The sequence below is a fragment of the Misgurnus anguillicaudatus genome, chromosome 16 (genome assembly GCF_027580225.2).
Source record: "Misgurnus anguillicaudatus chromosome 16, ASM2758022v2, whole genome shotgun sequence".
Classification (NCBI taxonomy): Eukaryota; Metazoa; Chordata; class Actinopteri; order Cypriniformes; family Cobitidae; genus Misgurnus; species Misgurnus anguillicaudatus.
In genome coordinates, this window is record NC_073352.2 from 14,633,592 (window position 1) to 14,660,483 (window position 26,892).

The following is a 26,892-nucleotide window of genomic DNA, read 5'->3' on the forward strand; positions in this document are numbered from 1 at the left end:
GCAAGAGTTTTATTGTAGTGAGCGTTGGTTGCCAAAGGTAAGTTGTGCAGTGACTCTCATGAATCGTCACCTCTTGAATCGAGTCCAATATGGTGTCGTTACCAAAAGCTAGTTACCGGTATTATAGTTTAAAAGTTTGAAATATGGGTATTTTTCTTACAAAATCGGATCTATTAACTTCATAAGACAGGGTTCCCACACCTTAGTTAACTTCAAATTCAAGGACCTTCCAAGGACTTTCCAGGTCCAATACACTAAAATTCAAGGATTAAATGTGGGGACACATTTCAAGTGAGAGCAAGGTTACATCGTGCTACCTTTTAAGATAACCCTAACCCATTGTTACAGCTCTTCTTTGAGGGAACTTGTGCTGTGTCACTGCGATGATGACACTTTGCGGATGCCTCAAGGGGTAAGTTTGTCTGAATGTGTAAATCAAATTCAACCAATAGTGAGGCTTAATGACAAAGACAGGATGACGCGGGTGCCAGGAAGTATATCGCTATCTGAAATATTGTGAAAGACGGCATTAGGGATGCAGAAAGTATAGCAGTTTAAACAGTTTAGCACGTGTGCTTAAAAGGCTAGAAATTTTATGATATTATCCTACACTACACAGGGAATAAAATATTTTTTTTCCAAAAAAACTTCTTGCATAAAATAGATTCAAGCGCTTTCAATTACCTGTATCTATGTATGTATATTTTCAAAAACTTCCCGGGGCCTTCAATTATTTCCCCCAGATTCACAAACTTTCAAGGATTTCAAGAACCCGTGGGAACCCTGACCTTTATTAACCCCTTGGAGCCATGCGGATTCCTTTTGTGAAGGATGGATGCACTTTTCGAGGGTTTAAGCCAGTTGTTGTTCCCTGATCCCCGTTTTCTACCATTATAAAGCGTGGAAAAGCAAGGACATTTACTAAAATAACTCAAAATGTGTTTGGACATATGTATCTTGGATGGCCTGAGGGTGAGTAATTTTTGATATTTGGCTGGAATATCTGTTAAAATTACTTGAAGTTGTTGTAATTTTGAGTCAATGATTCACAGTACAAACCATGTTTATTCTTGTTGCAAGGAATCCTACATTTAACCTAGCCTGGGTCGTATATTGTTTTGTACATTGTATAGCTTTGTTTATGGCTTTTATGGATAAAGGCACATCACGTAACCTGCTCATGTTGGCATCTGCCTAATTTGGCTAAGAAAACATATGGGAAGCATTTGACATTGACAAGATATTAATTTAGTTATCATCTGACTATTAAACAAATACGTGATTTAAAGTATTGTATTGTACTTTGTTTATTGCATTAAGCATTTATCCCTCTGCATGCCACCTGCAAGTCAATGCTAGACAACAGTAAACCAGTGTGACCCAGAAATATTAGCTTTACAGTAAAGAAATACAGTAAATAAAATAATACCAAACATATAGATTAATTAATAAATGATGCATGAAAATGAGCAATACAATGCAAAAGACTTTAATAAACTTTGAAAGCTCAAACATACATAAAACAATTATATACAGTTTACTTCACACGTTGGCAAATTAAAGTAAATTACAAAGATAATGTAAGGTGCTTCATATTTCATGAAAGTGATGAGTCCATCTCCCTTACATTAAAAACATTCTTTCCATATCTTTTATTTTCTCTCTTTCTCTGTCTATCGCAAATATTTACGCAAGTCTGTTTCTTGCACAGTGCTGGATTTCTACGAACGAATCATTGTGTGTTTCTAACTCCGGAGCAATATATCTGACACCATTAAGACACAAGATACCTCCGCAGGAATACGAGGTCAAACAATTGGGCCCAAAGACATTTCTACACATCACTCCACCGGCTTACTGTTTTAACAAAAGTGCTATTCATTAAAGCAATTTATTAGTCCTGTATTCAAATGTAATTGTTATTCCAGACAGAAATTGCAAACTGTAAAGTCTTACAAAATACATCTTGTGATCAATACTTTAAAGTGCTCATGTTAGGTGAATTCTTGTTTTACTGTAAACTTATTGCTGTTCACATATAATCTGAATAGTCCACTTAATCGTGCTCAGTATTGTACTGTCTACTTTTTTATTTTTTATGCAGCATGAATACATAGCATGTCAGATTGAGGATATACAAACACCCAGGTGATGTAACTAAAACCTACCATCTCATATAACAGATCGCCAGAGGCTTTCTATTCAAAACCAGTTAAATACATCTCACAGGTTATATTGGCTCTGGTTTTATAAGCTGACTACAACAGACAACATATAAAGGTCACATCTGGTATCCCTTTCTACTGCGTACAAGACAATTCTTTGATTGGGAACCAGGTGATTGCAGCTTAGCGAAGCATTTGGGCTTTATAAGAAATTTGGAGGAAATCAGTGCTAAAGTCTACCGTGGTGTGTTGGTACCTCCTATTTAGGGCCACGCATTACGATGTCAGCCACACGCTGAACAGTGCGGGACAGTGCCGATAGGAGAGGAGGGATAAAGGGTGCGTTGTATCACGTGAACTCCGGCAGTAACACATTTGTCCTTTGCGAGCACAAATTATACAGTAACAGCATGTGAGCAAACGATAAATATATTCATAAAAAATAGAAGAGAAACAAGCACCAGGCACATCAAAGTTTCATCGAACTTTGTCTAATGCGTCAGTCAGTCAAAAAAAAAAAAAAACTCAACATAAAATCAATAAATAAACACAGACAACAAGGACCTGTGCTGCGTATACATAAATACATATCTACATAAACATCCTATACAGAGGTCTTTGCCGTATTCGTGTTCCATTTGGATAAGCAGAAGAGTGTAAAAATGCTATAGGCGAGTCTCTTGTGCCCTATTCGGTGAGACCGGTGAATGAGGACAAAAGGGTTTAACAAAGCATTTCAAACCTCCTACGGTTCACAAGCAGAGTTTCGGCCGAGCCTCGGACAGTCAAATTAGTCTGCCGGTTTGTTCCAGGCCTCGTTTGAGGCTGGAGAATGGGTACGGTTTGTGTTTTCACCTCTTCGGTGAGGGCCTTCCTCTCCCTCCCTGCCCCTCTTTAGGAAATGGCAGCTAGAGATTGATTTTTATCCTGTGGGAGCGAGCTGTACCTGTGCCACAGTGTGTGCCATAGAGTGGTGGGTTCAGTGCCGTCTCCTGTAATATAGAGAGACAGACAGATATAGGGAAATTGAAGTTACAAAATCATTCGGGTAGCTAAGCTGCAGTATGTACTGTGTAAGATGATAATGAAGTCATCTCTCTCTGGACATATACAGTGCATACATTGAGAGAGAGAGTGAGAAAGATAGCATTCTGCAAGGAACAGACAGTTTTAGTGTTCTTGTTAGATTTACCTTGAAGAATGCTAGGTGTTACTGGGTGACTAGTCGGTGCAAAAGTTATACCAAATTGCTTTTTTTGCTTAAAATGTAACGTTACATCCACCACACTACAGCAACACTCATTCACTGATGACAACAGGAGGCTCGTGTCTAGCTATTAAAGTGATAGTTTGGCCAAAAATGAAAATTACACATGATTGTCTCGCCCTTTTTCAGAAGAATACATTTTAAGTTACTCTAGAAAACGTCCCAGCATTTCCAGGCTTAATAACAGTTAGAAATAGGGTCCACCTTTTTCAAGTCTTCTTGCATACATCCTCGACAAAAGTAACCCAACTCACTCCAGGGGGATAAATACAGGCCTTCTGATGGTAATCGATGTGATTATGTAAAAAAAATCTAATTTTAAAATGCTATAAACTGTAATAACTAGCTTCCAGTAAAAAATCCCAAAATTGATTCACCAGATAGTAGCGTACGATGCGCAAGATCCGGTGCGAAAAGAATCTCGCAACTCCTTATGCAGAGGAGTCTAATGCTGCGTTTACACCAGCTGTGGTAAAGGCGTCAAGCGCAAGTGATTTCAATGTTAAGTCAATGTAAATATGCATTTACGCGTGTCTGGAGGTCTCGCGGCGCGAATGAGGCATTAACCGCAGCGTGGAAGACGCGATTCCACCTCATTTGCGCATCTAGTTCGTGCGAATTGAGCATTGCCGCGGGAAACGCGCGAGTTGAAAAATCAAAACTTTGGCAGAAAAATACACCGCGTTAACCAATCAGGAGCTTGATCTAGTAGTGATGTGATTACAGGAAGTGAGCGGAGTCGCAGAAGCCCCTCCCATGACACAATTTTTAGCGTGAATGTCTCAAATGTCTGACTAGAATTTCACGTGCGGCTTTCACGCGCGAATGAAGCGAGTAAACTCAAATGTTTAAGCATCCAACTACACGCGGAGAGTGCGTTTTTGCCGCCTCTACCGCGTCTGGTGTGAACCCACGGTAAGATGGCGACGTTATCTGAAAGTAGTTATTATAGTTTGTAACGTTTTAAATATGAAAATTTTTCTTACAAAATCACATTGAGTACCATCAGAAGACGTGTATTTATCCTGCTGGAGCCATTTGGATTACTTTTGTGAAGGATGGATGCACATTTTTTGGACTCTGGAAGTAGACCCCGTTTCCAACTGTTAAGAGCCAGGACATTTTCTAAAATAACCGAAAATGTGTTTGTCTGAAAAATTATGGACATATGTATCTCATATGGTTTCAGGTTAAGTAAATCATGTGGTCATTTTCATTTTTGTCCGAACTATCCCTTTAAGAATGGTTCGGTATTGAGTCTGAATTAGCTGGGCAGGTTTATCAGGATCATTGCGATACACAGGCCATGTTTGTAAAAGTTTCAAAGTGACCTGTGGCATGTCTGCTGACAAATGTCAATTAAAGACATTAGGCTTATTAAAAACTGTGATGTAATGACAGGGATATCAAAGTGGAAAAGAAATCAAACGTGGCTCTGCCTCCAGGCAAAAATATTAATGGAGAAATTTAAATTCACTTATGAAGGAGAAGCGACTATCGGTGGCCTAATCAGATGGCTAAAAAGTATGTGAACATATTAAACATACACAATATTTCTAAAGACTGAGATGCACAAGAACTGCTGATGGGTTAAACGCAGTAGAAAACGCTTGGAGTTTGACACAACTGGAGATAATCAATAGAGAGAGAGAAAGAGAGAGAGAGAGAAATCAATCACTTCATGTTCTTAAAAATGTGTTGAGTTAGAAATCCAGGCACATCTGCCCTACACCCGATGAGAATCAAAATTGAAGTGGAATCTGAATTATTGAAACTCATGTTGGTGAGAGCACAAACTGTGGACTCAAGGACATCCTCTAAAATATTTTATGATGTTTTTGAAATATTGAATGCACCATGAAGTCCAATGCAAAGAAAATGTTTTGACTGCGAGACCCCATAGTCTGTCGAGGGCATATTCAAACCGATTTGAAAGGAAACAGGGTTGGGATGCAACATAAGGTAGCACTGACCTCGAACACACCCCTGCTCTGAATGTAGATGCCCTATACTGTAGCTTTTGATTCGGCTAGCTTTCTTGCATATTCATGGCCCTGCCAGGGATCAGTCAAGTACAGGGGCAGTTTCTTGATCTGCACAACTAAAGCGAGTATTCAGTCCCAACACCATCGGGCGGATTGACCTCTAAAACACCATGTGAGAACAAGAGATGAAAGACAGGCAGAGTTGAGTGAAAGATGGGAGAGATGTTTTCATGGCGCACTGAATGCAGAATGGACCTCTAACGGTATTATGAGCCATATGGCCCATAAATAAGTCGTATTTGACTAGCTTTTTTGTGATGCTGACATCATTCCCAGTCCTGTTAAGAATCCCATTGACCTTCACCAGCAAGCATTTCCTGGGAGAAATGTGTCTTTTAATGGCCCTACAAATGTTCTCACTAGTCTATTTATCATGGTGATCTGTCTCAGCTTGGATGAGGTCACAGAGTTAAGTTATTCTAACAGTGTCGGTTCTTTATGTCTACCATGAAACATGACAGTTAATGTACTGAGTATATAGCGAATGGGTGTGGGACATGATCATGTTCAGTAATGTCATTTGTGGTTCACTAATGGCTCATAGCTGTTGTAAACCACAGATATTAAAGAAGATCAATTGAAGACAACATCTAATACTGTGTGTGTATGCAAAAATAAACATGGTCCAATGCACAGGTTCATGTAAGGTGCAGCACACTGCCCTAATTTAGATAGAAACTATATAAAAAGCACTTTAAGTTAGGGATGACTCAATACTTCGGTGTTCAGTTGGCTGTTATGGTTTTATGTCTATGGTCTATAGCTGTCACCAGCTACACTTAGGATGCACAGAATGACAAACACACCACTAAAACATGCACTGTTAAGCCTAATGTCTAGAAAAATGTAAACACCATATATTAAAGCAGAACCAATTTCAGTTGGGGATATTCACCTATAAAGGCTTTTTTTACTATATCCATGTCGATCAAGATTTCACCCATGTTGTCATTACCGGTAAATCAATAAAATGTTTGTGTAATGCACTATTTCTGTGGTACTGCAGGGATGGATATCGGTAAGGATACATTACAGATCTTTCTTTTTATGGTTGTGAGTGTAAATGTTACAGTAAATGAAGTGAGAGATCGTGATATCTTGTTTCGGGCAATTAGCCTTAGTAGATTATAATGCACAGAAAGCTGGTGCGGTCTAACAGCCAACTAAATTCTGCGAAAAACAAACATAAAAAATAAAGATTCACAACTATAGAAGTGCTAATGTTATGGAGTGTATAAGACAGACGTGCCACCTGGGAAACTAAATTGGACTGGAGTCCACACTACGTCTTTATGACACACATTCCAACAGCAATCTGATGCAAGGTTTCAAAACCTTCAACAGATATTTCTGCATACTTCAAAACAAAAGAACTTGGGGAAAAAACAGGGCGACTTGGCAAGTCAAATTACAAACGTAAACTGAATTATATGTCTTCCCATAATCTCGCCATATAAGCAGGCTTATGTATAACGCACTCTGGCAGAGCGTTGCTTTTGACTAAAGGCATCATGGTGGAAAAGGAACATCAGCTATGTGTGGGTGTCACCTTAAATTACCATGCACACAATGTATCTGAGTGGATATACTGTAATTTGTGAGGAATATGCAGCGGGGGATTTTCCTCAATAAAGACAAGAGCTCAGTGTGGATGACACGATATTACAAAAACAAGGACTAACTGTGACGGAGTGTTTAGCATTTTCCAAACAGAATCTGTGAAGATCTTTCTGGGAAACTAGAAACTGATTGCATAGATACCATCCTGTCACTATACATACTCAGTTTTGTATCTGAGCCATGACCTCAGTCCAGTGCTTTAACAGAAAATGGCTACGCTCCAGACTCCTACCTGGTCATTAAAACATGCAGTTGATAGGTAAAATAAATTATGTTTCAAGCTATTAGTGAATATGCTTCTATTTAAATTTCAGTCCCTGAGCTCTTCACCTTGATCTCTCTGACCTACAATAGCATGGCTCACTCAAGAAAGACCTGTCGCTGCAGTGAGGCAACCTTTCTCTCCATCCCAATTTACATTTATGTCCCTCACCTGCTTTTATTTATTAGCTATTTTGCATTTGGCACAGCTTCTCGGGAGCCACCGAATACAATGCTAGTATTCGAATGAACTTTCTTCTCATTAATGCTGGCAATTTTCCTCAGAGACAACTTATAATGTTTCTTTTGGACTGGGTTCTGAATTCTATTTAAAAAATAATCAGTCTTTCCCGACTATTCTGCAAGTTTTAGCCCTAATGAGTTCTATCAAACATTTCTGTGGGAAACAATTGTTTCAGCAGTGTGCATCTGTTTAGTTGCGCCTGTGGAATGCAACCCTATCTTGTTTGGTTTTCTGTCAAGCATGCTTGGTTTTGGCATGTCAATCAAGAACAAACATAGCTGTAATCTCAACGCTGTAAGCAAGCACTCCTGTTTTTTTCTCTCACGCACACACACATATGCAAAATGTTTTCCTAATCATTACCATTTAGAATTAATGAAAAACATTTTAGAATCAAAAGCTATCCAACATCTTGGTTTCCTAATACTGCAAAATATTTTCCCCCAGTTTAACGGTCTTCAATATTCCCCCAGTCTTACAGTCTTGGAAATTACAGAAGTGAAACTCTTATATAAGCAACCAACCATACAACAAACAACCACTTTTATTTTTAGGTTTTAACTGCCTATTGCCTTTGTGTGATTGAACCTCTGCACACGCGGCTGTCACCCATCATTCCACATCTTGCTAAAAAAAGGACAGTACAAATGGGAGCGGGAGCAGCGAGTGGTTTAAGAAAGGAAGTTGTGAATTACCTGTCTGGTGTGGATTTGCCCAGGTGCCTTGAATCCCCCTTGACAGCTGCACTCTGAAACGCTGTAGGGGTCAGAGCTGCTGGAGGAACATTTGGAGAGTGAGTCACAGCCCACCACGAATGTGTTGTCCAGTGGGAGTTCCTGAATGACGTGATGCTTCTTGGGAGCCACGGGTGTCTCTGGTTTGATTTGGAATGTCGGCTGTGGAGAAGCTGACTTGTAGTGCTTGGCTAAGTCAGGGCTGTCGGGTTTAAAGGTTGTTGGTGTGGTAGCCCAGTTGTACTTTCCCATGGTCTGCTCCTCAAGTTCAACAGGAAGGTCTAGAGTGCCGTTGATGTGCTCGTGAGTAGGGTCATCAGACTTGGGTTCCTCGATGGTGACAAAATTCAACAGCAAACTTTTCGGAGACCTCTTCTTCTTCTTCTTCTTCTTTTTAATCTGGCGACCCTCCTGGTTGGGCGACACCCACTCGCCACTTTGTTTGCTCTTCTGGACAACTTTATGTCTTGGCGTCTGTCGACATCGCACCAAAGCGGTCACAAAAATCACTAGGATAACTGTCATTGTCCCAGCAATTATAGCGATAACAACAATCACATAACCGTTAGTCTGAGGCATCACATCGTTGTCACCAACATTTCGGTCCAAAGGAGTTTCCAAACTCTTGCGTAGCTGCTCCTGGATGAATGTAGCGTTAGTGACAGTGTCATTCACAAACAAATGAACAAGGGCGATTGCATATAAAGATTCAGGTTGTCCTAGGTCTTTGACTTGTACCACCAGTCTATGGAGACCTTGGTCTGCTGTTACTATCTTTTCCTGCAGAGTGATGTTGCCTGTAGTTTTGTCAATGGCAAACAATCCTCTCGGCGACCCTCTAATAATACTATACTGCAGCTCAGCATTCATTCCAGTATCATTGTCAATAGCAAACACTCTGGTCACCACAGACCCAGGGCTGGTGGTAGAAGGAACAAGATCATATGAATAGTTGGAGGAAGGGATGACAAACACTGGTCGATTGTCATTTACATCAACAACATTTATGGTGACCTGGGCATATGAGGTGGTTTGCACTGCACCCGCATCCACAGCCTTGACAACAAAAGTGTAGGAACTCTGTTGCTCCCTGTCGAATGTGATGTTTGGTTTAATCACCCCAGTTTTGGGGTCAATGATAAAATTGTCCTTTCCATTGATGAGTGAGAGGGTGACGACTGCGTTGTCATCAGCATCTGCATCCGTTACGGTGATCAATCCCACTGTCCCATACAAAGGCAGGTTCTCAGGCACGTAAAAGTTGTACTCGGGATGGGTAAAAGCTGGGCTGTTGTCATTTTGGTCCTGGACTATCAGCTTTACCGTGACATTGCTTTGAAGAGGGGCAGAACCATTATCCCTGGCAATGACTGTAAATGAATACTTCTCTTGCTTCTCTCTATCCAGCCTTTTGACAACAGAAAGGATTCCAGACCGCGGATCTATGTTAAACCCATCAGGAGCATCTGGGCCAAGACTGTAAATAATAAGTGCATTTGAACCACTGTCTGCATCTGTGGCACTGATTTTTATCAACTGCGTTTTAAGGTCATTGTTCTCCGGAATTGACAGCTGGACTTCTGGCTGAGGAAAAATCGGAGCATTGTCATTCTCATCCTTGATTTTAATAAGAACCATCGCCGAAGTGTTCAATGGAGGTTTCCCAGAATCAGATGCGACTATCCTAATGGCGTACTCACGAGTGGTCTCATAATCTAACAGTGCGGCCGTTTCCAACAAAAACTGGTCATTGAAGACCGGCTTCAACCTGAAAGGTACATCGTGATCTGTGTAGCAAGTTACTTTCCCATTCAGGTCAGCATCTCGATCTGTCACAGTAATCAGGGCTATTTTTGTGTTGAGCGGGGCATTTTCTGACAACAGCACAGTGCCATTAACAAGATTCATTATGTAACGTGTATCTATAGAGGGGACGTTGTCGTTAATGTCTGTAACATTGACTATGACTGTAGCCCTTGAAGGAGTAGAGCTTCCATCACTGGCCAGCACTATGAGCTTGTGGACCGGGTTAACTTCCCTGTCCAACGGTTGTTTGACAGTAATCAGTCCAGTTGTGCTGTCAATAGCGAAATGTCGCTTAGTGGCAGGGGAGATTTGGTTGCTGAAGGAAAAGTGAATCTGAGCATTGGATCCCAGATCAGCGTCTGTGGCGTGAAGGTGAGTGACAGACGTTCCCATTGGGGCATTCTCGGGAACATTTACCTCCACTTCACTGTCCTTGAATACTGGCCGATTGTCATTCACATCCGAAACAGTGACCTGCAAAATGGCTGTGCTGGACTTTGGAGGGGTGCCACCATCCTCTACTTTAATTTTCATCACAAAGGTGTCCTTCAACTCTCGATCTAGACTCTGCTGGACTATGAGTTGGGGCCATTTGTCGCCCTCAGGAGTCTCGATGATGTCAAGACCGAATTCACTCACACTCTGAAAAACACAAATACAAATTTTGTTAAATGATTTGTGGTATGACAAAGAACCGTACAAGAGTAGAAGATTAATAATTTATGTAGCTAAATGGCATCTCCCCTTAAACTAGAACCTCATACATTTTTTTCGATTCTGTATTAGTTGTTAATTAATATTTTTATTCTAGTTATTAATATCATTTGATTATCAAATGTGATTAAAACATATTTTTGTGCTACTATTTATATGAGCAAATGCATGTTACAACAATGATATCATTTAATACATAAACACCCTAATTTGTTTCAGTCAGCAGGTTTATTTAGACTTTAAACAGATGTTTGCGAATCAAAGCTTTGAGTTCTTTAATCCTATGAGAAAAAGCATGAGGTCCTTAAAAGCTTTCAAAATTCAAAATATTTACTTGGAAAGCTCATCCTGGGGATATGATCCTATGATGTAAAGACTTATGCAAACACTGGAACCCCATGCAGTAAACAAGCACATACAGCACCTTATAAACCTAATTATGTGCAACATGCGATGAACTGACCGCTGTTTCTCTCTCTCTTACCAAAGTGAATAAGTCTAAAATGCTATAAGCAATCAAAATATGCTTGGTGGAGAGGAAATTATTGTGTGCCATTCCATATTTGCTTGGGTGAGCATAAATCAATTCACATATTCCTGTCTGAACTCATGCAGCAAGGTCTTTATTGACCCTAATAAAATACTTGAGCTTTTTCTCCAACCTTTGCTGACTCTTAAACAAGCCTGCTTACTTTTCATTTTCTTGAAAAATAAAAAAATGCTTAAAATAATAATAATTGTTTACCAATCCGACAGGAAATTGAATTTCATAGACTGCATTTTTTTTACATAAAGTGCAGAAACTCACAAACTAATACAAGTTACAAAGCCACACCATAGCATCTCATACTGTAGCACTAATAAAACAAAAAGTTCTAGTTCTATCCTCTTGTGCATTCTGCTTTGCTGCACACAAAAACGTATTGTTTCACCTGACTAGCAAGACTCTGAATTAGTGCACAGAAGACGTCTGCAGTTTCAACTACATATGTGAGAAGGGCATCTAAGAAACAGAAACAAAGAGATAAGATTCCATTTGCCCCCATCAAGAAGCTAAAGCCTGAGGAAAATGAAAACAAATGCATACTGGATGTAGTCCCCATTAGAAACCAGGTTTGACTGTTCCTGGTAAATGCCTTCCTACCGCAACTAGACCTACAGTAATATTTATGATTGCAGATCAGGCTATATGGTAAGGCTAGACCCTGGACATGGATGGCGAGAGGGGAGACAGGGAAACGATGCTCCGTGCCTGAACGAGAGTCAAGCCCATTTGTGAAACAAAGAGGCTCTTTGAAGCTCTTTCAGCCAAAATCATTTTCATGCTAGAACAAGAAAAAACAACTTCCTTAAGAGATAAGCTTGTAGCTGCACAGAAAGCTGGGAAAGATTGCTCCGTCTAGGCACATATTTCAAATGTTATTACGATATGTGCATTTCCAGTGTTAAGGGTAAGCTTACATTATGTTTTTTGGTATTAAAGGATTACTCTATTTTCTTTTTAAAAATCCAGATAATTTACTCCCCATGTCATCCAAAATGATGATGTCTTTCTTTGTTCAGTCAAGAAGAAATTATGTTTTTAGAGGAAACATTCCAGGCTTTTTCTCATTTTAATAGACTTTATTGGACCACAACACTTGACAGTTTAAAATTGCAGTTTTAATGCAGCTTCAAAGGGCTAAATAATGATCAAAAACTGGCATAAGCCTCTTATCTAGCAAAACAATTGTCATTTTCGGCAAGACAAATAAAAAATTTGGCTTTTAAACCACAACTTCTCGTCTTGCACTATCCGTATGAAATGTGGAGAAAGAGGACCTTTCCGACGTTGTTGTATGTGGAATGATACTAATTAATGTCTTTGTGTCAGTTTATTGTTTAAAATGGTCCACAAGTGTGCGCTTCATATATGTAATGCGTGACTTTTCGACATGCTTACGCAATTACGTGAGGTCGCGCTGGTGCGTCACACGACTGGTTGAAGACGAGAAGTTGTGGATAAAAAAATGTCCTGCCAAAAATACCAATTGTTTTGTTAGATAAGACCCTTATGCCTCGTTTGGAATCTATAGAGCCCTTTGAAGCTGCATTGAAACTGCAGTTTTAAACTGCATTGAAACTGTAAACTGTTGGGGTCCAATTAAATTGAGAAAAACCTGGAATGTTTTCCTCAAAAAACGTAATTTCTTCTTGACTGAACAAAGAAAGAAACAGATAAACATTTTGGATAACATGAGTAAATTATCTGAATTTTTTTTTAAGTGGAGTAATCCTTTAACAAAGTAACACTTACTGGCACAATGCATGCAGCCACCTAGCAAGTATAATTATTTATATTAATATACACATTTAATTAATTAATTAATTAATAGTCAACATTTGAAGTGGATCAAAAACATTCATCAAAGTTGTCCTAAGACAAGAACGGGTAATGGGTATTGGTTTTAAGACTTTAAATGTTGACTAGTATATAATAACTTAATTAATATATTATATTATGTAATTTTATAGTTGACCAACAAAGTACGCTATGCTACATCATATGAATATACTATACATTATTGTCCCTTTCATGTATTTTTTGCATGCATATGAAGACAGATAACAAAACATGTGACCCACAAAACCAATTATAAGAGTAAATTTTTGAAATTGAGATTTATACATCGGATTTGGTGACTTACACACCCAACTCAGAAAAAATTTACTTTTATGCCCTTCAAAACCATCTTTGTTCAATATCTTAACCAAAACACATCAAAATCTTCTCAAAATATGATAATTTCGACCCATACAATATATTGTTGACTATTGCCACAAATATACCCATGCGACTTATGACTGGTTTTGTGGTCCAGGGTCAAACATATAACAGCATTCTCAAAGACAAACCTTTGCCAGAGTTTAACAATTTTACAGCCCAAAAGAGTACTTATTGTATCTTGATTTATAACAGACTTGAATCTAGGATATAACATCCTTTGGTGGTTTTTGGCATATTTGGGCATCTGTCTTATACTAGGTCAGTACTTCTAACGCATACAAAAACACAAACTGTATCAATTTAGCATCAGAAACGGTCCATTGCATATTCATGTCCATTAGCACATCCAAATATCTCAGCATAATTAAGCTAAACCGACTAGAGGTTTATATCAGAATCAATAAGTAAACAGCTGATCTGTACTACAGTCCTTTTATGATCATGATAAATCCAGATATGAAACATACAGTATGCACGTTGAACACATGGCCATTCTGCTAGTAAGCTAACTATAGATGGTTTAGCTAACGGGTATGGTTTCCAAACGGTTATACAAGCATGTGAAGGATCAATCTTTTTTTTCTATTCTTGCCCATAGAAAATGAGACTGGGGAATTCTGATTACCCTGAGAGAGAGCCAGGTAGAGTCGAAGGAACATGAATCACACACCCAAGAAAGTGACAATTGTCTGAAATTACTTCGCATAGTGAGTAAGAATCTACATATTCATACCAAATGACCCAGAGAGCATGAATAGAGACCCATGGGATAAATCTTCTTCGAATTGGTAAATGACTGACAGAGGATAAAACTGGGCGTAAGAAAATCTTGCTTAAACTAAAACCAAATGTCTAGAGTGCAATCAAGAAATATTATGCAAAACCAGTGTCAGTTATAAATAACCCAAAGACAGCATTATCTTAACAGCTGAATTTTTAACATCAATGGATTTCATTTTGCATAGTGCCGGCCCAGTTGCTCTGAGCTTTGCAGACTGAGTAAAGCATCCGCTGTATGAATCAATGAGATGACCTTCTACAGAAACCATTTCGAATGAACTCTGTATCAACAACTGAGAATCTCTGCAGAATATTTTGTAGACCCTTGCACCACTGCAGGGTGAAACACGGTTGAATATAAAGTAAAATATGAGGAACTGTCTGAAAATTATGTTACTGTTTTTATTTCGTTGCTATCAACTTTCAAATTGAAGCCATTTTTGACAAACACAAGAGCTGTCGCCTCAGTCCAAATGCGGCGGAAGACTCGGCCAACAATTAGACTCAAATTGAACCTGGAAGCAAATAACAGTGAGAAATATGATTAGACCCATCTTCTACAATTTCCCCAGCGTCCACTATTGTCCAGAACATTAATAGAAATTAGTTTGCACTCATCGCTTTAAAGTTGAAACTCTTTACACATTCACCCAGACTATTTCTCAGGGGGGTATAAATGCTAAACGTTTTGTTTTAATGAGTGTTTATTGGCTTTGATAGCTTGCGCTAATAACTTTTATTATTGGTACATTTATTTCATAAACCCTAAGACCTTCCAAAGAGTTTTTGTTAGAAAAACCCCACTTATAAACATTTATATGATGCAAGATAGGTAAAGAGATTTTTTTGTGTAAAAGATATAAAACTACGATGTCACTTGTCAGCCCGATCATTACTGCATTGTTCGACTGCATTCCTCTCATTGTCACACTTTGAAGCAAAGGCTTTTAAAATAAAATAACCATTTTGCTAAATTATTTAAGTTGTTCTCGTTTTTTCTCCATATCAAATCAGCATCAGTCGAAAACCAAAACACTCATGAATAATTAAAATAATAAACGACTTTAATGCTGACCTTGACTTGCAAAATACATAATCCAATGGAGACTCCACAGAAATAAATGTGCACTTGAAAGGTTTTGACTGGAGTGCAGATATAGATATAAAAGTCTCAGGTGATTAAAACACACAAATGGCTTCAAAAGAAGAGGAACTGCTTTCTTAATGTGAGGTTAGAGCGCTTAAATGGAAGAGTAAAAATAACAATGAATTGGGAGGAACCCACAACAGAAAAGTCAATATCTTCATCCCATGAGCCTGATCTGATCCACATGCCTCCAGATAGGACTTGTAAAGAGGTTCTCTTTAAGTGATAAAATCTCTTTTAATGGAAAGCACTCCTCCAGTCATGCATGGTATTACTTTCTCTAAGCTGACCTTCATAGTGTCCAAAGGTGCTTCTGTGCATCGTTCCAGGTGACACGGCAACACTAATGCTGATGGAACAATTAATATGGCACAGCAATTAAAACCGGGATAGGCAATAACGGCCCTCTGTGTCATAAGCGAGGGCTTCCTCCCTGATGACATGACTTGAATAGGTAAGGACTGCTATCAGGGCTCTTTCAGAGCGAAGTCTCTTACCACGAGCGCGGCAGCTGTGGCCCACAATGCTAATCGCGAGGCTCCATGCCGAGGGTGAGCCGGTCTGAACCATCACTGCGAGGGAGCTTCGGATTTGTACTCTCGTGGGACCTTACAAATGCGGTCCGAGAAGTAGATTCATGGCCAGATGCTGCTCGCGGGAGGATGAAATATATCCCGCCTTTCCGGTTCTGTTTACTAAGAGCTCCTCACACCCAACTCCCATGTACCGTATGATTCATAAAAAGAAACACTACGCTCGTAGACAAAGGATAAATTAAATCATCCGAAAGGCAACAGAGCCTGTACATATTTGTTGTAATTTTATGTGGCACAGCACTGGTCACTTTCCAAGCACAAGCAATTGAGAGTGCTGCTGCTGAGATGTCTTGGCAGAGCGAGACTGTTTAAAAATGCAAATTGGTAACTTAATCAGACATGGAAAGCAAGGATTTTGCTAATTCTCAAAAGAAAAGGTACAAATTACTCTTTCACACTTTAATGACAGTCTTGGGTTCTTTGTTTCACGCTGTATTTGAATTTCATGCTGTATTTGGATTTTAATTAAAATACAGGGCAACCTTTCCAAAGGGAATAGTTGTTCGCTGGTTGAACCATATTTTACATTGAAATCTTTTGTATTTTGACTGACAGCCTGGACGTTTGCGAGTATGTTTTGTGTGACAGACCTTTTATTAATTTTGGGATGAATGCCTCATTGGTAACATATGTGACCCAGACTGCGAAAACCAACTCTAAAGTCTTTTCTTTTGTGATTTACTGTTTTGTATATAAAATCATCATACATATTGTGAGGAACATTTGGTGAAAATATGACCTTGATATCTTTAATATGACTGACTAAAGAGTGAAATCAAACTTTGGCGCACCTAATCTCAGCGAATTTACATGCAGGGACACATATACCAAATATGGAGGAAAATGTGCAAATGAAATTGATTTGCAACACATTAGCTACTGTATACATGATAATGGACTGCATAACATTATCCTACTTTCAGGTTTGGTCTATATTAAGCCACGGAGGATATTACACTACGTGGCTTTCCAGAACGCATCAATTACACAATATTCCTATAAATCTTGGTGCAATTACCAACTTACCTTAAACAAAGAGCAAATTACTTTTAAACCTTGAGCCAAAAACATTTGTATTCCACATTACTTTGGATATTAAGGGAACATAAAACGGCAATGTCTTGTAATAAATCATAGCTTAGTGTTGAACTCACCTTGACAAGCTCATAGTGTTGAATCCCATTGATTCCTATATCAGGGTCAAACGCAGAGGGCACGGGATAACGGCTGTTGATGGCCGTGTTCTCAGGAATGGAGATGTTGATGACCGTAGACTGGAACAGCGGTGCGTTGTCATTGATGTCTTCGATGAGGAAACGGATCTTGACCAGACGAAAAATCTCGTCGGGTAACACGGCGACCTCGATCTCGTAAAAGCAGCGTTTCTCGGTGAAGACTCCGGAGCAGAGCTTCTCACGGTCGATTCGGTTGGCTGTGGTGAAAATCTCTCCCGTGCTGGCTTCTACTTTCACCAAAGGCACGTCGCCCGTCTTGTAGACGGGTTTAAACTGCAGCGCAGAAGACAGTTTGATGTTTGGATCTAGGTTCAAGTTGAGGTCTTTGCGCAGGTTTCCGATACGGACATTTTCAGGCTGCTCCTCTTTTACCGTATAGTCCTTCTCTTGAGCCCGGCACATCAAGAAGAGGCAGGTGAGTAAAACCACCAAAACATGGGCCTCAATTGCCAAGTCCATAATCATGGCAGGTGGTATACTCTCTTCAAAGATCTGCAAGTCTAGTACAAAAAGATAGGAGAGAAAAAGATCATATTCACAGCTATGAAGTATAACTTAAAAGCTATAAAATGGTTTTCACTATTCATGGGCCGGTTACTGGTTTGAAGGTACCTTAATTTTCGGTCTATAAGCCGCGTTTTTTGGTGCTGCGGCTTATAGTCAGGTGCGCCTAGTAAGTCAGTATGAATTAATTTTGACATTTATGAGGCAAGAGACAACATTACCGCCGCGAGAATCCCCCATATGCTGCTTCTGTATTTATGTAATTCAATGGGTTTTGTAATGTGGAATGACGAGTATGCGAACTTCAAGCTAGTTGGCTTGTTCGGTTAATTTAGTCTATTCAACCTTCCAGGTAAGTTCTGTATGCTATGGTTTATCGTTTAAGTAACTGATAATATTACTTTAACGTACAGACATCTATTCAGCCTGCTGCTCTGTCTGCTATTGTTTAGTTGAATAACTTGCCTTTCCAGATTAAATGTCTGTTCTTCGGCTTGGATTCAGTGAAATTATTTTCTAAATAAACGCGACATATAGTCCACTGTGACTTATATATGCTATTTCGTCTTAATAACGCATTTTTGAATTATGCGGCTTATACTCCGGTGCACCTTATAGTCCGGAAAGTACGGTATACAAAGGTTTTAAAAAGTTAAGGTTTCAAAACCACCAAATTTTTCTGCAATACCGTCTCCAAGGTGTTTTTTTTAACTAAATTAATTTAATAATTAAAATGTGTAATCGTTTTGATGTTCACATTATATATATATGAATGAATGAATATTATACTTTAAAGGATTTATTTTTACCTGGCATACTTGTTGCTTAAAAATATTAATTATTTCACTTGCATCCAGTTGAAAAGTTATTGTTTGCATATGCAGACATTTGAAAAGAACACATTTTATTGTTGCAATTGCAATTTCGCCATGAAATGGTGGTATTTTGCTTAAGGCTATTATACCGCCAAAATCTCATGCCTACTCTTGACACACACAATTTTTTACTACTAACACCATAAACACCCCCACACACACACCTTAAAAAAACAAAATACATACTGTCATCACTCATTTTTTCATGTTGTTTCAAACCTGTAAGACCTGTTTTCCATAAAACACAACAATACTAAATGGCCAACCATATTTTATTCAAATAATAAATATGGATGGATCCATGCAGGGACAGCCACAATCATCTAATCCGTTTTCAGTACATTACAAAATTATATATGTTTGAGCATAACCCTTGTTTTTATTAAGGCTGTCATCTGTGCATGGGAAAAAAAGGTTAACAAAAGTTTAATTGCTAATAAATAATGTGCATCTGCATAAAAGAAAGTTTTAAAGACTATTAACATCCCTCAGAAGAATAGAAGCAAGCCATAAGCACCAAGACATGATTTATGAATCAACATTTCAGTGTCTGTTGCCAACTTGCGCGATGGCTACACAAATCCTGTCAGGGCATTATATAAATAAAAGTAGCCAGAGGGCTGAGGCTTTAACAATGTGCCAACAACTCAACTAGGTCACTGAAAACTGGTGGGGAGATGCCGAACACTTCTAGACACTTAGTATTGTTAGGAGTTTTCCATGCACTGCTATTTCTGTTTAAATGTGTTATAGCGTGTCTGTATTCACAAGTAAAATGTCAAAATGACTCACGTATTAAAGGCGGAGTCCACGATGTTTGAAAAACGCGTTGGAAAAGGAGACGGGCCGACTACCAAAACACACTTATAGCCAATCAAATCAAATCAAATGCCGGGTTGCGTATGTGTGGGGCGGGTCTATCAACAGAAGGTCCAGATTCTATTGGGGTAGGGGCGTGTTTGTTTAGGTGATTTCAAATATCAACATTGGCTTTCAAACATCATGGACTCCGCCTTTAATAATAGCATATAACTACACAAAGCTTTACATTTTTTTCAGTTTTAAAGCAGCTATATCTAATATCTAGGAAATTAATTATTCAACTATAGCAACTATGTACAGCATAAAGAGGTTTGCTTCACATGCTGCAGCAGTGCTACTTGGTCTTGTAGCAAGAAGATTTCAAGATCAAAAAGAATGACGACTATAAACACACAATGTTTAGCCATTTGGCAAAAGTGTGTACTCGAGTCTCTTCTGACGGAGGATGTCCTGATTTTTACCGAGAGCCCTTTCAGGCTGGACTGTAGGGACTCATTAGAGGTTTGTTGGGCAGACGAGCACCATTCACACTATTTACATGACAGTGATCAATGGCCAGCTTACTATCCGCACGTATTCAAAGAATGTTATGTTGTTTTCAGAAATGAGGGGGGAATTTGCACTGCCTTTCAAGATTGCACCATTTTTAAAAAAAACACGAGAGCCAAGCAATTACTATTCACCTACTGTACTCTGATAAGCTCCGAAGAGTCCAAGGCTGTATCCAACATCGCATAATGAAGAGGACTTACTGGCTATGAAGTGCACTGCAGAGCAGTGAATAAAACATGAAGAAATGATCTACATCTAAATAACCGAATTTGACATTAGGTGTGACTTGAATAAGACTTCAAGCATGTAATAAGTGCGACTGCCTCTCTTCTTTCTTATATTGTGTCACATTGTAGCTGTCATAGCCGGTTTAGATAACCTACATACTGTCAACAATAACAAATTGCACCATCCCTATGAGAAGGAACGCTTGATGAACCTGTATAACCTACAGCAGTACCAAATAGTCTGCACAGTGTAAGCTCTAGTTGACTGTAAGTGATGTCTGGCATTTCGTATGGAGCTCTGCTACCCAGGGACACGGTGCTGGGATTAGACAATTCCTCACGGCGCCCCGATGTCACTCCTCCCCATATTTAGGACAGTTTATGTTGTTGCGAAAAATCCGAGCCATTTTGAGATTTACTCCTGGGAACGACTCTTTCAAAATTATGCGGCGGATAGAATCGGAATGCTTTGAGTTTCAACTTTTCCGATCTTCCAGTTTTCAAATGAATTGGGAGATTTGGAAAACTGTGCTCATGGGTATCAAGTGAGACTTCTTCCCTGCTTGCACAGTTTCTCAGTGATCTATTCTGAGCAGCGGACCATGGATTCCACAGAGTATGCAAAAGCTGTCCTTCCCTCTGGAACAAGCAGTGAGAAGCACACAGAACGTTTAAAATGACAATGTGATGGACAGGCCTGCCTGCTTTTGATTTTGAGCTGAGCTGTCAAGGAGAAAAATAAGTTTACATGCCAACTGCAAGTTCGTAACGAATCCATGTCCGTGCGAATCGGCGGTTGAGGTGTAAAATCCATTCCAGCAACCGGCTGACCAAGAGCCAACTTCAGATTAAACTGATCAAATTTAATAAGAAGGTTAATTAAGCCAAAAATGACATATCAAATAATTAAGGGTGTCTACGGAAGTTAAACTGGGACATCTGCCTGAAGCACGTCGCTTAACTCTATCTCATCAGAAGTCAAGCGTCACTCTTCTGGGTTTAAAGTAACCCCATGTGTGCTTGATTCTTTGACATTTCAGTGCCTTGTTTGAGTTCGCCCTCTACCTCCTGCCATCAGCAGTTTGAGACCCACCGTACCCCCTGCCAGCTGTTCTCCTGCATACCTGCTGTCCTTCCTCTGTAGTCAGGATGTCGTTCTTCTCATCTACAGAGTATGAGCCTTTAATAATTTATTCAGCCGTTATGTGTCATGTATGAATCTATTCCAAACATCAAATAAAGAGTAATAATTGAGTGGTAATGAAAAACATATGGCATTATTACTGAGTATTATTGTTACTGCTATCATTGTTGTTGTGCCGATGTTCAGTAACATATGTTGTAACTGTTAATTCATCGCTCGAATAGATCAGAACGGGCCAGACTGCAGTACTCTAATAGGAAGATGTTTAAACTTAGAATAATACTACTCACGTTTAAGCGTTTTGTAAATATACAGAGCAGATACAGTGATCGTGAGGTCCAATAATCAATTCAATGACCAATAAAGTAGAATTGACACACCAAACCAGTTTTAGGAGTCGATGTATGTCTATCTCCAAAAAATTATACATCCAAATGCACTACTCGGATGACAAAAATAACATTACTGCTAACTTCAACTAAGAAGTGATTAACAGTGCCTTTGTTTACATCAAATGGTGCGCCATTAATCATAGTCAAGATATTCTGTTCTGCTAATTTGAGCCATAAATAATCATAGTCAAACTTTCATTTAATTCTGGGCACTTCAATGGAACAACATGTCATTTGGTGATATATTATTCTCCCAAATTGATTGTATATGGACAACAATGCAAAGTGTATAACATGCCAATGAAACCCTAAATCTGAAGTCGAAAGAACAGGCTGGGTAATACACAAAGGCATTCTTTGCAATTAAAATAATGCAATAATCTATTCACATAAACAACAAAGATTGCAAGCGGCAAGTGAATTTTAGAAATGCAAAGTGTGAAAAAAAATATTTACGTATTTACAAGTACTGTATCTGTATGGTGTAGCCTATGTCAAGACGTTTTACCAAGCAATTTGTGGCTATAACAAACTGCAGCATAAAGTTAAATTTGGTAGTTTTTGCAAGTTAATTCAACCTAATAATTTAAGTTTTGGCTTGTAAAAAGTGGACATAACTTATAAAATCAAGTTGAAATTGTATAACTTATTTTTTTAAGTTAAAGTAACATAAATATATATATATTGATTTGACAGAAAATGTTGCATATTTTTTACAGAGTATGCATGTCCTCAAATTGCGTTTAGTCCAACTTACTGTAAAATGCAAAAACTTTTAAAATCCAAAAACATCTACATAAAATACGCTTATGTTAGCGGTAAATTTTACGTTGCTGGTTAGCAGGATGCTTCACAAAGTAATGCAAGAAGCGAAAATAAATAAAACTGCCAATAGAGGGCACTGAAGTGGACCAAATAAAATAATAGACCTTAAAATATTTAGGAGTTAAAAATCTAAAATACTCATTGTGTGTTAATGTAGGCCTATTAAAGCAAAAAACAAGTGTAACCACTTTAAACAGTTCTGCAGTGAAGTTTCAGCAATCGGCAAAGACCAAAGTGATCACTGGAATTTGCTATATTTCAAAATTTAGAATTAATGTCAGCTTGCAGAGCAACAAAAATCTGCATATAAAATCAACTTAATAATGGTACAAAAGTGTTTTTTACTATTACTACTAGTCTGTTTTTGCCAGTTACACATTTTTGGTTTAGAAATGCAAGAGACGTATAACGCAAGTTGATGTTCATGAATGGATCTTCTGTTTTTAAGTCCGATGACATCATTATATTTGTATCCACTGTTTCCGCAGTGCATGTGAGGTAGTCTTATTCACTTTACTGCGACTGATTGAAAATAATGTGTCACTGACAAAACGAAGTTTTCTTGTAAAAACTGAAAGCGATAGCCGGATGTGTGTCAGAACTTTCCACGAAGGTTGAGAATTGTTTTACCTGTAGCCTTGCACATGTGATAATGAAACAGTCAATATTTTTAGAAAGGCATATGATTAAAAAGAAAAATCGGCCTTCATAATGGCATACCGAACAAACTTGTGTTGCAACATTTTTAGTGGTACTGTTGCAAAAGCTAGGAATTCTTTCCTTGAGCATCCACTCTTGGCTCTCAATACTTTCCAAATTTTAGCAAGAGATGTGATGACTACAATGAGTTAAAATAAAAGGCCTGTTGAATTGCTCGATTTCTAAGTGTTGCTCAATCCTCAGAGAAACGCTGTGAAAATGAAATGGGTTACATTATTTTCTCTGAAAGATGTGAAAAATGTTTAACCCTTATCCCCATGAAATTCAAAATTAGAAATGATTCAGATTCGAAAGCTATGCCTGTCTTACAAGGGTCATGGTGATTGAATATATAAATGAAATAATGTGAACAAACTATATCAACATCGCTGGGAAGCTATGTGATATTCTTATAATGTTTAAAATGAGGCACTTATTCAATTACATTACTGTACCAATATATACCAATAATATCTAAAGTTTCTGCCCTAAAAAATGTGTTAGGCTATAGTTATTTACTATTCTGCAAACCTATAGCAAAACGTGGGATATATTTAAGACAGTGCAAGATGCCTGCATAATGTTTCTGCCATATTATTTTATTTAGTAAAGTGTTCACTAATATCAACCTACCACAATTGAGGCTAGTAATAATCAAAGTGTAGTGACTGTGGTTAGCCTATTCTGGAAGGGAATAGCCTATAGTACCATGGTATCATTTGTAAGCCAACTATAGTAGTGTTTAAAAGAGGCAATTAGAGATGAAAGTGCTTCAGCCAGCACACCGGTTCACAAAATGACGCATCTCGGAAAATCTGTCTTGCACACAGCGCCTTCATATACAGCCTATATACTAAGATGCTTTCTGTCTATATGACTGAACATAGGCGATGCACCCGCTGCCTTGACGGAGGCTGTGGGATATTTTTTTATTTGGTTACCAATTTTAAGATAACTACGAAACAGAAATATCCTAAAGCTATGATACAGAAGTTGTTGGATGGTACACGGATTTGAACAGTTCACGCGCTGGCTGCGTGATCTCTGAAGCAAAGAGACTTTGCATTTGCGTAAAATATAAAACGCGGTGTTTGTATTTTCACACTTTTATGTTTTAAAGCCAATATCAAAACTGACAAACTGCACATCTTTAAAAGAGACAGCGTGAGCTGGTGAAGCCAGGCAGTAGGACTGTAGATATCCATCGTTTATGTCATATAAAAAAAATGAAATAATTTTCCTCAGCACAGCAAACTTAATTTACGGGTAATAATAATATCGACTTTTGCGGAAGGACCCTTTAAATCGTGCGTGTATTTTCCCTTGAACATTGCGAGCGGGCATGCGAGTCTATTCTTAATGTTATTCACGCGTACAACAAGTATGCCGGTTCCTTCTTAATTAAGTTACACGGACCATTAAAATCCGCTAATTTTCTCTTCTCCCAAAATAATATATAAATGAGCATAAAAACAAAATGCGTCTTACCTCGGATTTCTGACTGAATATGCAAAAGTCCTCTCAATTCCCGTCACGTAGCGGCATCACTGCTGGAGGAGATGAAGTGCCACGAAGCAGACTGGAGAAAATCCCAGAATCAAACAGCTTAACGTATCCAACTAAAGGAAATCATCCATGTCCATGCAAAAGTCCACGGTCCACGCACGAAGAGCGAAAAGCATTTGCGAACGACTTTTACAAGAGCCGACGTTATTCCTCTGATGCCTCGCGCTTGGATAACACCGTTTGAATCCCACGCGCGGAGAGACACTGATGCTCCAAACGGTGTTGGTCTGTCAATGTGCAATAGGCTACTTCTTATTTCAGTTCAGCAAAACAGTCTCCTCGTATGCCCAAAAACTGTTTTAGTCAAGTTGTTTTTCCCCTCCCTTTCTGTGCGTCAAGTGCAATTATTTAACACAGCGAAATAACTTATAAAACATCCTCTCACACGTCATATAATTTCATCCACTAGTTTGACAGAGTGACATAGAGAGCAAAATATCTGTTTTAAGAAGATATACAGGTATGGACTGAGTGCTTGCGTTCCCCAATGGAGAATAAGGTGTAAAGTGCGCCTATAGGTGCAGCATCATTCACACACACACTGAGATGTTGAGGTGTTTTGCTGTAGTTGTACGCAGAGCTCTGGCAATCTCTGTTGTATTGTATGAACTCAGTCCCTTAGTACTGCCCACCTCTCCACCTCCGATTGACATCATCGCGGGAGGAGGAGCCTCCAATAAATTTCACAGCCTTCATCATCTTAAAGCAGCACTGCTGCTGGAGTCAGAGCCCAGCTCAGATCCACCGTGGACTCATATCTCACCCTTGCACCACTCCACTACTCGCCTGCAAAGAAAAGGGGGCACTGTTCGCTTTAGATTATTGTCTGTTTAAACTCTAATGACACAACTTTCATTACTTTATTAATATGTAAATAATTAATTAACACACAAATTAATTTTAAATATACACTTTGACTATATTATACGTTTTAACCCAACCCCTCCCTTTCATTTTTTGCACCATTATAATCTCTTGCGTAAAGATATTTTATCTAATTAGAGGCATGTGAATTAAACAAGGGTATGATCTTTTGATTATCCACTAAGAAGTAGGGTGACGAATGTAAAAAAAATTCTAAAAAATGAAGAGGACTATACAGCCCTGGCAGATGTAACACCTGTCCCTTACTTACAGTAATGCATTGCAAACCGAAATTCAAGCGAGCATGCTTACCTGAAAAGCACAATCATTTGTCAGCACAACCCAACGCTTTACATTGCCAGCGACGGCTGAAAATCTTGCAGACTCTCACATTCGATAAAGGTCACTCACACAACATGTACACATTGATCTTCCCATTAATTTTTACACCGCTGCAATGTAACAAATCACAGTGTTTGACTGCTCCCCTCAAGCTAGCTTTTCTTACCAAAAGCCATAACCTTAGTCACATCAATCACGTCCTGATGCTTTACCTAACCACAGTTTTGAATGGCCACACTTTCAATTGACTGTGACGTGCCCTTAAGGTTGGAATTCAATTGTGGTGTAAAATTGCATGTTTGCAGTTAGGCTGTATATTTCTTAAACTCTTATTTAAGGCTAATGCATATTTCATCGTTTTCATCTCATTACCAGACATTGTTGTTAAGGCAACATTTTATGTAAGTAATAGGAAAATGTCCCCTAAATAGGATAATACTATATAGTACGGTATACTTTTTTAGGGAAGCATATCTTTGAGGCATTTGGTCCAGGCAAGTACTTTCCTCTTTAACAGTAATGTAGCCATCTCAGACCTACTGTATACCTAAAAGGGTTTGATCCTTTCATACTTTTAAGATTCATACTTCATGTCACAAAATGACTTCTTCTAGGCATGTTAAAGAAATGCAAATCTGAAAGCCTTAAAGCAAAATGAAAGGCACAAAATACCTCATGAATTATTCAGAGGGCTATTTT

The 26,892-nt window shown here is 38.7% G+C and overlaps 1 protein-coding gene across 4 annotated transcripts in view; it reads right to left on the reverse strand.

Moving 5' to 3' along the window:
- The window catches only part of pcdh11 (protocadherin 11), a 198,847-nt gene extending 173,261 nt beyond the window's left edge, over nucleotides 1–25,586 (reverse strand). For 2 of the 4 annotated variants that reach the window (XM_055177980.2, XM_055177979.2), the window contains exons 1-3: nucleotides 24,910–25,586; nucleotides 17,301–17,881; nucleotides 8,298–10,784 (exon numbers count right to left, since the gene is read on the reverse strand). In XM_055177980.2, the coding sequence (XP_055033955.1) occupies nucleotides 8,298–10,784; nucleotides 17,301–17,846 (3,033 nt within the window). In that variant the 5' untranslated portion in view covers nucleotides 17,847–17,881; nucleotides 24,910–25,586. Of the gene's footprint in view, nucleotides 1–1,473; nucleotides 3,158–8,297; nucleotides 10,785–17,300; nucleotides 17,882–24,909 lie in introns of those variants that run through there. The other 2 variants (XM_055177982.2, XM_073854157.1) reach the window with 2 other exon arrangements.
- Between the last annotated feature and the right edge of the window lie 1,306 nt (nucleotides 25,587–26,892).